This window comes from Vicia villosa, linkage group LG3, assembly GCF_029867415.1.
Source record: "Vicia villosa cultivar HV-30 ecotype Madison, WI linkage group LG3, Vvil1.0, whole genome shotgun sequence".
Classification (NCBI taxonomy): domain Eukaryota; kingdom Viridiplantae; phylum Streptophyta; class Magnoliopsida; order Fabales; family Fabaceae; genus Vicia; species Vicia villosa.
The window spans coordinates 70,712,291-70,725,893 of NC_081182.1; the positions used below are offsets into that span (position 1 = coordinate 70,712,291).

Below are 13,603 nucleotides of genomic sequence, written 5' to 3' on the forward strand. Positions count from 1 at the left end.
TTGTCCATAAGAGTTCTCAACATGAGATGAGTAGTCATGCTGAAACTGTTGTCATCAAAAGTTGCCCCAGAATTATTGCATCTTATTAGGTTGGCAATAGTGGTGGGAGTGATGCTAAGGTGAGCATGTCGAATTGCCGAATCAATGGTGGCCCTACCTTCAGGATCTATGCGTAAAGACGCATTCATCCAAAATTCTGCCACCATGTTGGGGTAGATAGCACCCTCCAGGACTTCTTCAAAATAGAAGTTTAGTTCTTGGTTGACAAAAAGGGTTTCGATATTGATGAAGTTACGAGTAAGTTCATCCTCAGAGAGTCTGAACTCACCTTTGATGAGGGCTTTGATGTTGTTAAAGGAGAGAGTTTCAGCCATTGCAAGGTAAGAAAGGTGTTTTGAGAAAGAAGTTGTGTGTTTTCTTTTTCTGTGTTTGGTTTGGAGAGAAAGCGCATGAATGAAGAAATAAAGGCAATATTATACCCTTTATATAGACTGGGAATACTGAAGGGTGGTTTTAAATTGTTAATGAGTGATTGGACTGCGGTTGGTTTTCCAAAGAAAGAAGTTATGGCTTCCGCCGTTTCCCGCCCTTGGAAGTTGAGAAGTAATCATGAAACTGATGCACGCACGTCTTAAACCGATGTTTTGGAGAAAGTGACGTCACTGTTTAATAATGATTATGGCTAGAGAAGGGGAAACGTCAAGTCTAGAGGCAAGGATGCTGCGAAAGATGTTCAGGTTCTACACGTTGCATTAAATAAAAGCACTGTAGAAAATCTAAAGATATATTTTGGCAGAAATGTTTAGATTCGCTAAAAGTAATGCTGGAAAACATTATAGATATAAATGGGAGTCAAGCATACAAATATTGTGGGTCTACAATAGTTTCGATTACAAAACAAAGGTGCAACAAGTAACAGGACTGAAAACATCTAGTTAAAATCCTCAGGGAGATCCGTTTTGATCTTCAAGTATTGAGTCTCCCACGAAGACATACGAAGCTCAATTAGTGCCCGTTGTTTCTTCAATCTTTCGATCTCTGGCACTAATTTCTGTGCAGTCTCGAAATGTTTAATTCCCGACTGCACCACTTCGAGCAAATCTTGTTGGTTAGATTTTTGTATGGCTGCCTGACAACGTTCAGCTTCTTTTATCTTGTCCTCGAGTGCCTTTATCTCTTGTTTCCAGGAGTTGATGTTCTTCTCATAATCATCAAAGGCCTTCTGATTTTCTGAATGTTTAAGCTTGAGGGCCTCACCTTGTTTCGTTGCGTCCACAGCAGAATTCCATGAAGAGTCATGAGAGGCCATTATCTCAGATAGCTCTTTTTCGACATTTTGCTTTCGAAGAATGTTGGCCTGGAGTTGCTCAAGTAGAGAGCCTAGCAGAACAATTACCTCTGAAACTTCTGTGGAAACTTGAAGCAAATCTACCTTCTTTAGAAGTTGATTTAAGTTGTGACTCTTAATAGGTTCCCGGTTGAGAACATCTACAAGATTGACCCCAAAGAATCTCTCTTTTATTTGTCGGAGGAGGATAGGAATATCTTCTTTATCACTAGATGCTACAATTACAGCTGGAGAGACATCAAGTTCCGAAGGCGAAGAAGTATTCGCATTCATGATAGCCTTTAAGAAACTAAGAGGATCAGTTTCCTTAAGTTGTTCCAGCTCCGAAGGAGTAGGCTTCGCAGGGGCAAGCGTCGAAGTTGTCTCAGGAATGGTTTTTGTATCAAGGGTCGAAGTCCCTTGAGGATCTTGTTTTTCTGGTTGAGAAATCTCTTCCATAGCATCTTGCTCCGACGCAGTATCTTCGCTGTCATGTGTTTGGGGGTTCACATTGTCGCTGCCTGAGAATGGATGATCTTCTTCCAAATTTTTGTCTTGATGAGTAGGTGGGGATTCGTCAGTGGAGTGACTTTCTTCGACTGGTTCATTAGGCAATATGGTAGCAATTGGCCTAACATCTTCGAAGACTGGCGAGAGAACATGAGTTTGGTTTTGAGAGGTACCTATATTAAACGAAGCAAAATTAGTCATAAAGATAAGCCTTTGAGGGGGTTTAGTTGATGAAAGTTAAAGTTTGACAATTACCGTAAAGTTTGTCAACATTAATGGTAAAGCCATGGTCCTTGAAACCTGAAGTGGCAGTGCCAGCGTCATCCTGCAATAACAAGGTAAATGTCAGTTCAATTATTTGGTTAAAATCACAAGATAATATGTGGGGTGGAACCCAAATACCTTGGTTGGGATATTGTCTGGACTTGAATTATGACTTTCCACAACGAAAGCATTACTAGCAGTTTTCAAAGGAGACTCTTCAGAGGATGCCTTATCACCAGGAGAAGCAGCTTTAGAGGGACTTATCCTTTTCCCTTTTCTTGAAGGGGTAACAGCTTTTTGTCTCTTCTTGTGTCCTTGTCTAGTTTGGGGAGCAGATTTATCTTCGCCATCTGAGGCAGCTGTCGAGGAAGCTTTCCGCTTCGAACCTGTTGGGGGTTTCGAGCTCTGGCAAATAGACGATAAGTAAGATGGATACTACTCACAGATTGTACAAAATCAAGAATATGAGATGAGTATGTACCGTGGGCTTCTTGCCAGTGACGATGGAATCACTTTCACTTGGTTTGTTGCTCTTAGATGTCCCAGAATCTTTTTGGGCAGAAGCTTCCTTGATCTTCCTCCTTCGTGCAACAGCTGTAGTTGAAACTGAAATCAGTATATCAGCAAAGAAAAGAAAAGTCAGTCGAAAAGATTGCCTTAATCCAAACCTTCAGGTATTGGGGTCAGGACACGAACATGTTTAAGATCTATATGAAGATGTCCTTTGAAAGTATCCAAGGTATGCTTAGTCGGAACCACTCGTTCAGCGCGTTTTTTGGTACTCTCTCGAAGAATTTTGAGAGCATTCCCACACACGAACCAGTCTGGGAAAGGAGGACTTAGAGCCACACCAAAATCAGCACTTGGTAGTGGAGGGAATTTTGGAGGATTAAGTTTGAAAGCCACTTCATAACGTAGTTCTGGTCGAACATACGAGGGCAATTTCAACTTATCCAGTTTGGCGGAAAACTTTTCGCGCAAAATGACTGCAGCCTCACGAACGGTCCGACTAAGATCATCAGGCCTGTAGATAGTTTCAAAGAATTTTTGAAAAGCTTGGATTTCTTTAATATGAATTGAAGTACCTTTTTGAAAATTCTCCTGCACATCAGTAAAAGCTGCAGTTAGTTCTTGAGCAAGGCTATCAGCATCAAAGATTTGGGAGCTATAATAATCCGTCCACCATTGATGAAAGTCTGGTGTAGAATAAAAAGCAGGTTCGAAAGGGACAGGAGAAAGATTGGTGGTGCCAACGTATTTGTTGATTTTTTGTTTTACATTCTTCTTCAGTCAAGTACAAGGTATGGAAACACATATGGTTTCTTTTCTCATATAAACACTTGGGTTTTATTTGAACCAACCCAAACTGTCTCGAGACCAAATTTGGTTGGTAGCACATGAGAATACATTGACCTTTTGATGGTCGAAGGCGATGGGAAAATAACCTTGGAGTCAGAAAGGCTTCCCAAATTTCCATAGACTCAGTTTGTTGATCCTGAGATGTTGATGGGAATTTTCGAGTAAACCATTCGGGACCTATTGTTCTGTGTACAAATGGGGCCATAGAAGGATCGAACTGGTTACGCCGGGCAAACATCATTGAATACGCCAGGAAGTGTTCACGAAGCTTTCCAATTTCTTCTTTTGGAGTTAGGTAAGCTAACCTGGTCCCTTCTATAGTTCGATTTTTGATTTTGCTATCCTCCTCATTGACGTTTCCTCGAAAGGGAAGATGAGTTTCGAATGTAGCATTAAGCCACAGTTGTAATAGCCAGAAAGGGCCAGCATAAAGTAAACTACCGGATTTGAAATTCTTGGTAAGGGTTGCAGCTTCGCTGAGGTTTTCATAAAGAGACCCTAAAAGCAGTTGGCTGAGGTTGAGCTTTTTTCCAGCATGCAACTGATTAGCCATGCAAAGGTACCTCTTTGCAACTTGAATAGATCTTGAGCAGAAGGCACATCGTGAAAGCCATAGCGCTAGGAAAGCAATATGCTCTTCATCGGATACTCCCGTTTCGGTGGTAATATGATGCTTCTGGATGAATGCCGTATAAGTGACTTGTGAGTCATTAAAACCAATAGTATCATTATCCATTTCGTTGGGATCGAAGGTTTCGCCAGTTGGTCGAAGTCCTGTAATCGCAGCCACATTGAAAAGAGTAGGGGTAACCATTCCACAGGGGAGATGGAAAGTGTTGTGAGAAGCATCACAAAAGTGAACCGCTGCTACTAACATGGGTTGGTTGTATTCTAAACATGTCTTTGACAGTTGAATCAAATCGTATATTCCTAACGATTTCCAGAAGGATTCTTTCTGTTTCTCTACTTTTTCTAACCAGGCATAGTACAAATCAGGATCTTTGGCTAAAGGAATTGACCTAAACACTTTTACAGAGTTGGTCATATAGTTTAACCTAATTTTCGCTAAAGCTAAAGGAGTTACAGTTGGAGTTTCTTCCATGTTAGCAGATTTTCCTGAGGGAGAACAGCCATCTTCATCTATCCTAATTTTGCTAACTAATGGTCTAATCTTGTAATAAGCAGGGAAGAATTTATTCAGAGATGGGATATTTTCACCTGGTAATGGACCCATAAAAGCGAGAGATTTTCCAGAAAGTTCAAAGGGAATGATTACCTGGGAAGCGTAAATAGCGCGTATTTCTTCGGTGTTAGGGTTTTGAACGTGCTCTTGTTCCCCAGACCGTGTTGTTGATTGGAGCTTCAGAGCAGGTTGAAGAACATTTGAAGATGAAGCCATAGAGAAATTTCTGATTAAGAGAGCGAGATTTTGAAGAAATTAAAGATGTTTGGTTTTTTGTTGAAGAAGATGAAGAAATGGGAATGAAAGGTTGTGTAGAAGTACAAGACCAAGTATTTAAAGGTTTAACGGAAACCCTTTTTAAATCTTTTGGGTAAAATCCAAAGAACACGTGGCGGCTGGTGATTTAATCCAACGGCGGTCAAATAAGTTAGCTTCACTCCTAGTATGTAGGAGTAATGATCAAGAAGTAAGGTTAAAACGTGGGAATGTAAGTTATGAGAAGACATCTTTGAAAATGACAAGACGTTTCGGAAACAGGGTCATCAATGATTATGACGTTAGTCAGCAGTCTTGGAACTTTCAAAGATCAATAAAGAACGAAATCTTATAATGACAAGAAACGCCTATTTCTGTTGACTCTCGAAACAGGCATTTATTGGGGACAATTTGTTAGCTGAAGATTTCGTTTTGTAGTATTTGTCCTTCGAAGAAGTAGAAAATCGAAGGAAAGATGGTTACTGATAGCCATCCCTTAAAAATAAAAGAATGGCTACTGATGGTCATGCTTCGAGAATAAAGATTTCTAAGTTCGCTATGAAGATAATGAATACTGAAAGCTAGTGAAAAGTATGTGTCTTCGGGGACTTAGACAAAATTTATAAATATATTCAAGTATTACTACTTAGCGTGTTTTCGTAGTGTTTTAATACACTGCCACGCGTCGAAGACGGACTCAAGCGGGAAGATTTGAAATTCGAAGACAGTTTCGTAACTGTCCAAGTAACAGATGGCGTCGCTAGAAGTTCTTATGAGAAACGTGGCAGCAGATTAGTGTAGGACCGTTAAGGTCGAAACTAGTATAAATAGGAGTCTTAATGTTAGGATTCTGTGTGTTCATTTTGTACAAATCACTCACATATTTACTTAAGTATCAAGCGTTAAGAGAAAGAGTTCGCTGAGAAAATGTACGTATGACACCACCACTTTAATACATGTGTATTATCTTTTGTTTTCAAATATCTTCTAGAATTACTACATTTCGTTTACTTCTTGCCATTTACATTTCTGTATCTTTACTTTAATGTCATTTACTTTCGAATTACTTTCATGTTATTTACTTTCAAAGTCTTTAACGTTTCTGCAGTTTAAGATTCTTTACGTTTTAATAGTCCTTTTAATTTCATATGTTATGTTACTTATCTTTTCGTTGAAGTCACATTTATATATAACAAAGTGATTATCAAGACTATTTGTTCTTTAATCGAACACCGCTTATTGAAGAAGACAAATCATGAATATGGTTCGAATGAACATTGATAACAATCTTCTTGACTATGTGTCCTAGGATCAATCTAGTCGATCCTGCGAGTAACCAAATCATATTTATTATAGTTTGGAAGACTAGCGGTTGTTTACCGGAAATCACCGTAAACAGAAGGCCAAGAAGATATAAATTATGTAGGCACTATATAATTTATGAACCATATTCTTTGAATCATCATTTGTAACAAGAAATCGAAACATGTTTACAACTTAATTGAATTGAATAACATAAAATATGATGTTGACATCGGTCATCAAAAGGGTGCATCATAAAGGTGTTGAATGTCACTAGAATATACATTTTGTCATTTTTTTCAAATATTATTGCAAGTTGTATACAAGTGATAATGAACCAACAGAAAAGACTCATGGATTGTCATATCAGATATTAATTAACAGTCTACTCGCTCTCATTCAACACAACTCTTTATGAGTTTCTGTTGATTTCTTAATGAGATGATGCAAGAAATTTTGTCTAAGAAACCTATGTTTACACAACTGGCCAATTTAAACAGTTTTAATCCTTGGGATTCTTGAATGTTATAAAGATAACCCGAGATAACAGAGAAAATGAGACTTCTAACAATAGCTCCATATTTGTTAGTCTCATTCCCTAGGGATTATATGAACACATCTTAGACAAATTGAATATAATGGCGTCAAAATATGAAATGTGAAATAACAAATCACAAAAACAAAAGCAACATCCCTAAAATAGGGGCCACTGATCCAAACCGAATTAAAACAGAATGGGTTTGGCAGTGAACTTGGCACGGGTGACGCATAAGCTTCATGCACTGAAAGACCAAGAGATTCACTAATTAAACAATTTTGACAAATTCAGGGATTCACTAATTAAACAATTTTGACAAATTCAGAGATTCACTAATTAAACAATTTTGACAAATTCAGAGATTCACTAATTAAACAATTTTGACAAATTCACTACCAATTTTTTGTCTTACCAGTATAACAGTGCCTTGGCATGAAGGCTAAAAGATGACTTATGCATCCCCATACACACTAAAATCTTACCAAAATGCTCTTACTCATAGAAAGTAACATCTTGCTGCTTTTTGATCTGGTGGGTTGTTTTTAGACCCTCACTTCTTCATTCAAAGAGAAGAAGAAGAAAGAAACATGATAATTAAAAGGCTAATAATATATAGTCATACATGTCGTACACGCTAGAGCTAGAGATAATACAAAGACTGTCACTCTAAGAGCAAAAGCAGTTTGAGTCTTGAAAATTACCAATTGTCTAGTGAAACTAACTAGTTTAACATATCCATAGCTCACTTAAACATAGATAACCTTAAGTTCACAGTTCTACAAATATGGATGTGTGCAAACCAGCAGCTGCCATGCATAAGTTATTATATTTGCGCCATCTACATCAACCATCCTTTCTGCAATAAAGCCATTGTAACATGAAATTGTTATTAAAACAGTAGCAGTATTCATATGGAAAGGGGGTAAGACACAACAATTGGTCATCAATTTCTTTTCTTTTTTTTCACAAGTTAAGAAAATTTCAGTAACCTGAATATAGAGTAATAAAGTTGTATACAAACCTTCACAACATTCCTTTCTTGCGTTTCCATGTGTTCAACAAAAATTGTACTCCTTCCTTCAAAGTTGCTCTTTTTCCAGTTTTGTAGTTCCATAATTCAGAGGTTACATATCGCCCACTAGGATTATATTCGTTAATCTCTGTTAAAGCTGCCACCACTGCATTATATGCCTTTTCACCCACTTCTTCTCTCAGTCCATTCAGCTTTTCATCGTCTTCTTTAATAAATTCCTGAATCAACACATGCGTGAAACCAGATAACCAAGTGTGATTGTTAGAAGTTTCCCCAAATCAGAAACAGCAGAGGATAATTGTAGATTAAAAGGAACCTGAAGCCATTGTAACCTATTCACAAATTAAACTTCCCTCTTTTGAGCCGATATAAACAGAGAAAAGAACAAGGTGGGTGAAAATGCAACAAGGAGAAAATGCGGTTCTCAAAGAATTCATACTACAAGGTTGTCTATTCATTCTTTCCCCTATGACATTTCCAAACAAGGCTCGACACCAGTAAGTCCCTTAGATGACGGAAAAAGTGACAGAATTATAGGTTCAAAAGGCCAAATATTCACCCTCTTCATGAAAAGGTAATATAAATATATAAAAAGAGAACCATATTTAACAGAAACATACTCTTTCTTTCCCGTCAATCAAGACAACTTTGAACGGATGCCAATCTGGGTCTTTTAGATACTCTTCCCACAATGAACACAGTTCGGTAGCTTTGTCTTCAGCTTCCTCCTCATTATATCTTTGCTTCATAGCTTCAAGGAATGGTTCAGTGTCAAGTTCCCCCATTCTCTTCACACCAATTTGAGCTCGAGTTGCTATCTCTTTAATAGCCTACAAGATACAAAAAACATTATTACTAAATCTTTCAAGCAACATTGAACAGTAAAATGTATAAGAAAGCTTCAAAAATTGCAAGAGTTTTTGAAACATTAACTCCATTATAAAAGTAATGTAACAAATAAGCAGTGAATATTGGCACAATGACAACTTGGTCTCGTCTGCATAATCAAATTATTGACCATTCAAAGCATTTTGACCAATATGAGTCAGTAAGATGATACAATGAGATTATAATTTTACTCAAGTCAGTTTTGTTACCTTGGTCTAGACTATAAAAGTTAATAATAGAGTTGACCAAATAGAAAAGACACCCACATATATATACCACGTCTGTGTTTCATAGAACACTTTATGCAAGCAAATAAAATCATTAAAAAAGGCCAATTTGCCAAGTAATTAAAGTATGAAAGAATTCGAAACCTGCCCCCCTTTGCATAGATGATCTTCCAAATTAATATAATGAATCAATTAACTAAAATGCAGAGACGTATCTGGAAAAAAAGTACTCTTACATTAATCAATTCTTTTCGAGCCTCCTGCAGCTCATCGTTACTCTTACGCTCCTTGATTATTAGTGTTTGGTTCAATGCATCTAAGTCTTCAGATGCCTGTTCCTTCTCCCTTAAACCCTTTTGCAGTTCATCTACCTTCTTCAAAACTTCTTCATCGTCATCGTCTTCTATGTGCTTCAACACACTTAGTGATCCTCTAAGTTGCTGAATCTCCAATTCCAGCTTTTGTTTCATATCCAGTTGTTTTTCAAGCTGAATGATTTTAGCATGGAGTTCTTCTTTTTGTTTCTGTATAATAGACATTCAAATAGCATAAATACTACGTTACTCTCAACCTGACAAGCACAGTTTTGATCATTAACAAAACTAATAGAAAGGCAGTACTGACCTTTTGATCTTCAGCCAGTTTCAAAACATTTTGATCTGCTTTCAGTTGCTCTATTGAAGCCATCTGAAGAGAGCTATTTTTCGATGTATTCTGCATAAACAATAAATGCCAGCAGAGTTAAACAAAGCCTTCTACAAGCTTCTGAAGCAAAATATTATTTAAATGACTTCGCAGACACGGTAAGAACATAATTTCATATCATTAAAAGCATAGAATATAACCACACATTGGAGTTCACCATTTTAATTAGAGTCAACAATTACTGTAAAATGTTGGTACTATCTTCTCCCACATCACCAGGGACTTGAGTAACAAGCAAGGGAGCACTACCAAGATTAAGATCAGAGACACACTCAGTCGAAGTGCACAAATAGTCTATACATAGATTATAAGGTTCCATTAAGAATTCAATCATGAGTAAATACACCTGCAATCCATACACTAACTTGTTCTGGATTCACAACCTTCAACGAGGTACTACTCAAATAAAAACCAGTTTTATCATAATGCTCGTATTTTCAGAATTAACTATCCAAAGATTCAACAGAAAATAAACTCCCAACCAATCATTCCATGATTTTAAACATGATAAGCAAAGTGGATATTGATTAAGCTTGGTTGATAAATCCTTCATTGAAAGCACTAAAACATCTAAGTATTAATCATGTGGACAAATATTTGTCAAAAAAATCATATGAATAGTAATCTATACCGTACACAAAAAAAAGTTGTTTCATCAATATAAATTTTTCATGAATCCCAATCATAGGGGATGGAGCAAAATAAAAACACTATACCTCCTCAATCTCCTCTGCCAACTTTTTTCTTTCACTTTCATTATGTGCTTCACGTTTTTCCAAAGCAATTCTCCGCAATTCAAGCTCACTTTTCTGAGATTCCAGTTGCGATTTAAGCTTTTCGTGATCATTAAAAATCCTTTGGAAGTGATCCTTAGCACTTGCCTGTACTTTCTTCATCTCTAAATTCAAAGATCACGAAATTTAGAATTAATAATCAATTCTTAAAATTGTAAAATAAAGTTCAAGCATAGTAATATTCATTCGAAATCAATTAAACTATGCCATATTTTAGGGTGCAATCATTGCCATGATTCTAGCAATATTTGGCACCACCACACGGGCAGTTGTATGTGTAACCAAAGCACCAGTCGCAAATCAGAAACATGAAAAACTAAACACCCACAGCCACAACATATACTATCTAGTATCTACCTTCATTGTAAGATTGAATGAGTAAATCTTTCTCTGTCATGGCAGAATTCATTTTCGCTGTAGTCTCGGTGCATCTTGCTTCAATCTCAGATAAGTGCTTGGCTTTCACTTGAATAATGTTGGTCAAATTGGAGACGAGTCTATCTTGCCTCCGAGCCTCCTCTTCCATAAGCTCCGGTATAGTTTTAACATCAGCCATCTTTCGCAGATGTTCACCAATGATGTTATTCACATTGTAGTCATCTGCTCGGGCAACCCATCCATAAAGACCCGTCTTCGGCCCAGTATTAACAAACCAATCCTTTTTCCCATGATGTTCTAACGCATACGCTTTTTCAAATGCAAGTGCATTATCTAAGCCAGGCCAGTTTTTATTGAACTCCACAAGAGCAGTTCCAGAGTGACCTTTGTAGTTCCATAAAGGATTGACTCGTACCGGATTGAAACCCCTACTTCTATACTCATCTCTAATCTTGGAACCACTCGCCCCGACTTTGCGCCCGTCTTCAGTTTTGCTAGTTGGAATGTTAACTATTATCCCCATCCAAGGCCATACAAACTGCTCATCAGAATCAATGCGAGTTTCACTTTTATCATCATCAACTGGTTCCGTTGGAGCATCTACATTCATAAGATCCTTTTCTAAATATTTCACTAAAGCCAAATGAGTAGCCTTTTCTCTTGGCTTTCGCTTTGATGAACTACTCTGACCCACCCCTGAAGCATGTTGCAGAAGCTCCTTGTATAAATAATCTCGTTTTCTTTTCTTCGGACAGTATGGACAGGTGAATTTCTCGTCCGAAGTCTTCACACTCTGACTTCCATTTTTTAGTTCCTCGTAACATTTATCTTCGTATTCACCTATTTCAGAATCGCTGATATCAGTATCCTCCTCAGAAGAGTGAGACATTATAGCACACCTGGAATACAAATAACACAATCTTATGTCAAACCTAAAAATCAATTGAAATTCACATGCATAGCTTGATATAAAACCCAATTATAAACAAAAAAGAAAGGGGGAAATGATTAGCCATGATATTGAGCTTGAGAAAACAGAAATGCAGAAATGGTTTTTTGACGATTTTACCGGAAAATGCGGAGAGATTTTCACCGGAAGAAAAACTGGAAGCTCGGTGAAGGACCTGGAACAAGGGGGTGTGACCTTGATCTACGAGAGAGAAATCATAAAGAACTCGATTATAACGTTCTGATTTTAGGGATTTGATAATGAATTTCTGTTATGTTCAGCTACACTGTACTAATGAATGCGACTGATTTTACACAATCGAAGCTACAGTAAGGGGAATATTTGTGTACGGTGCGGTCTTCCTCATATTCGTGGTCTTCACTTTGATAATGCATTTACCATGCGAAGATACACGTGGCGTGTGGAAAATTGAGTGATGATTTTTGATTGGGGAATGAATCTAGAGTCAATGATGAGAGTGCATGATAGTGACACGTGGCTATTAAATGCAATGGAATCCTACACTTGTTTTACCATTTTCTATTGTGCTGATAAGTGACAACTAGATGAACGTTAAAATTCTTAAATTAGCAAAAGAATCCTCAATTAACAAAACTTCCTCATTAACATTTTCTATAAGCCCAGGGCCAGATGGTGTGAACTTCGGATTCATAAAAGAATTTTGGGAAGATATTAAAAACGACTTCTTTCGCGTTATGTCAGATTTTCACTCGAACGGTCGTATAGTAAGGGGAGCAAATTGCTCATTCATAGTGCTGGTGCCGAAGAAAAAGAATCCCACAAAAGTGTCTGAGTTCAGACCTATCTCCTTAATTGGATGCATTTATAAGGTGATAGCCAAAGTCTTAGCAAACAGATTGAAAAAGGTAATTGGTTCCGTGGTGTCAGAAACACAGTCAGCTTTCATCTCCGGAAGACAAATTCTGGATGGAATTCTCATTGCAAACGAAATTGCGGATGAAGCGAAAAGAAAGAAAAAAGACGTATTAATGTTCAAGGTAGATTTTGAAAAAGCTTTCGACTCGGTTGATTGGAATTTTCTCAACTACGTCATGCAAAAGATGGGGTTCCATGAAAGATGGAGGAGCTGGATTTCTGAATGCCTCCAATCAAATTCAGTTTCGGTTTTAGTAAATGGGAGCCCGTCCAAGGAATTTCAAATGGGCCGAGGTCTAAGACAAGGAGACCCGCTGTCTCCGTTTCTCTTTCTATTGGCAGCAGAAGGATTTAACCTCTTGATGAAGAAATCCTTGAGGTCAGGTGATTTCATAGGATATAAGTTTGAGGGGGAGGACAATGAATGCTTTACACATCTTCAGTACGCCGACGATACCTTAATCATCGGAAGAAAAGGATGGGGAAACATTCGGTGTATAAAGGCGATTCTCTTGTTATTTGAACTCATGTCAGGATTAAAGGTGAACTTTCATAAAAGTTCTTTGATTGGGATTAACATCCCTCAAACCTGGTTAGAAGAGGCAGCCAATATTTTGAAGTGCAAGGTTGGATCCACTCCATTCATATACCTTGGACTTCCGATCGGAGCAAACCCGAGGCGTTTAGAGACTTGGCAACCAGTGATAGATTCAGTGAGGAAAAGGTTATCGAGATGGAAATGCAATCACTTGTCCATCGGAGGTCGAGTAGTCATCATTAAATCAGTCTTGTCTGCGATCCCGGTATACTATCTCTCTTTCTTCAAGGCTCCTACAGGTATCATTTCGAAATTCGAATCTCTTTTCAAACAATTTTTATGGGGCGGGAGCACAGAGGAGAGAAAAATAAATTGGGTGAATTGGGATATTGTGTGTAGATCCTTAGAAGAGGGGGGACTAGGATTAAAAAATTTAAGAGTCTTTAACGAAGCTTT

General features: G+C 37.7%; 1 protein-coding gene across 1 annotated transcript; it reads right to left on the reverse strand.

Annotated features, from left to right (window-relative positions):
* Positions 1–7,310: 7,310 nt before the first annotated feature.
* Positions 7,311–12,045, reverse strand: LOC131661823 (protein INVOLVED IN DE NOVO 2-like). Its single transcript, XM_058931464.1, has 8 exons — positions 11,833–12,045; positions 10,743–11,662; positions 10,308–10,489; positions 9,511–9,600; positions 9,123–9,410; positions 8,392–8,601; positions 7,760–7,989; positions 7,311–7,594 (listed from the first exon to the last, which is right to left on the reverse strand). Exons 2-7 carry the CDS (start codon positions 11,650–11,652, stop codon positions 7,762–7,764), a joined length of 1,908 nt encoding a protein of 635 aa, XP_058787447.1. The 5' UTR covers positions 11,653–11,662; positions 11,833–12,045; the 3' UTR covers positions 7,311–7,594; positions 7,760–7,761.
* Between the last annotated feature and the right edge of the window lie 1,558 nt (positions 12,046–13,603).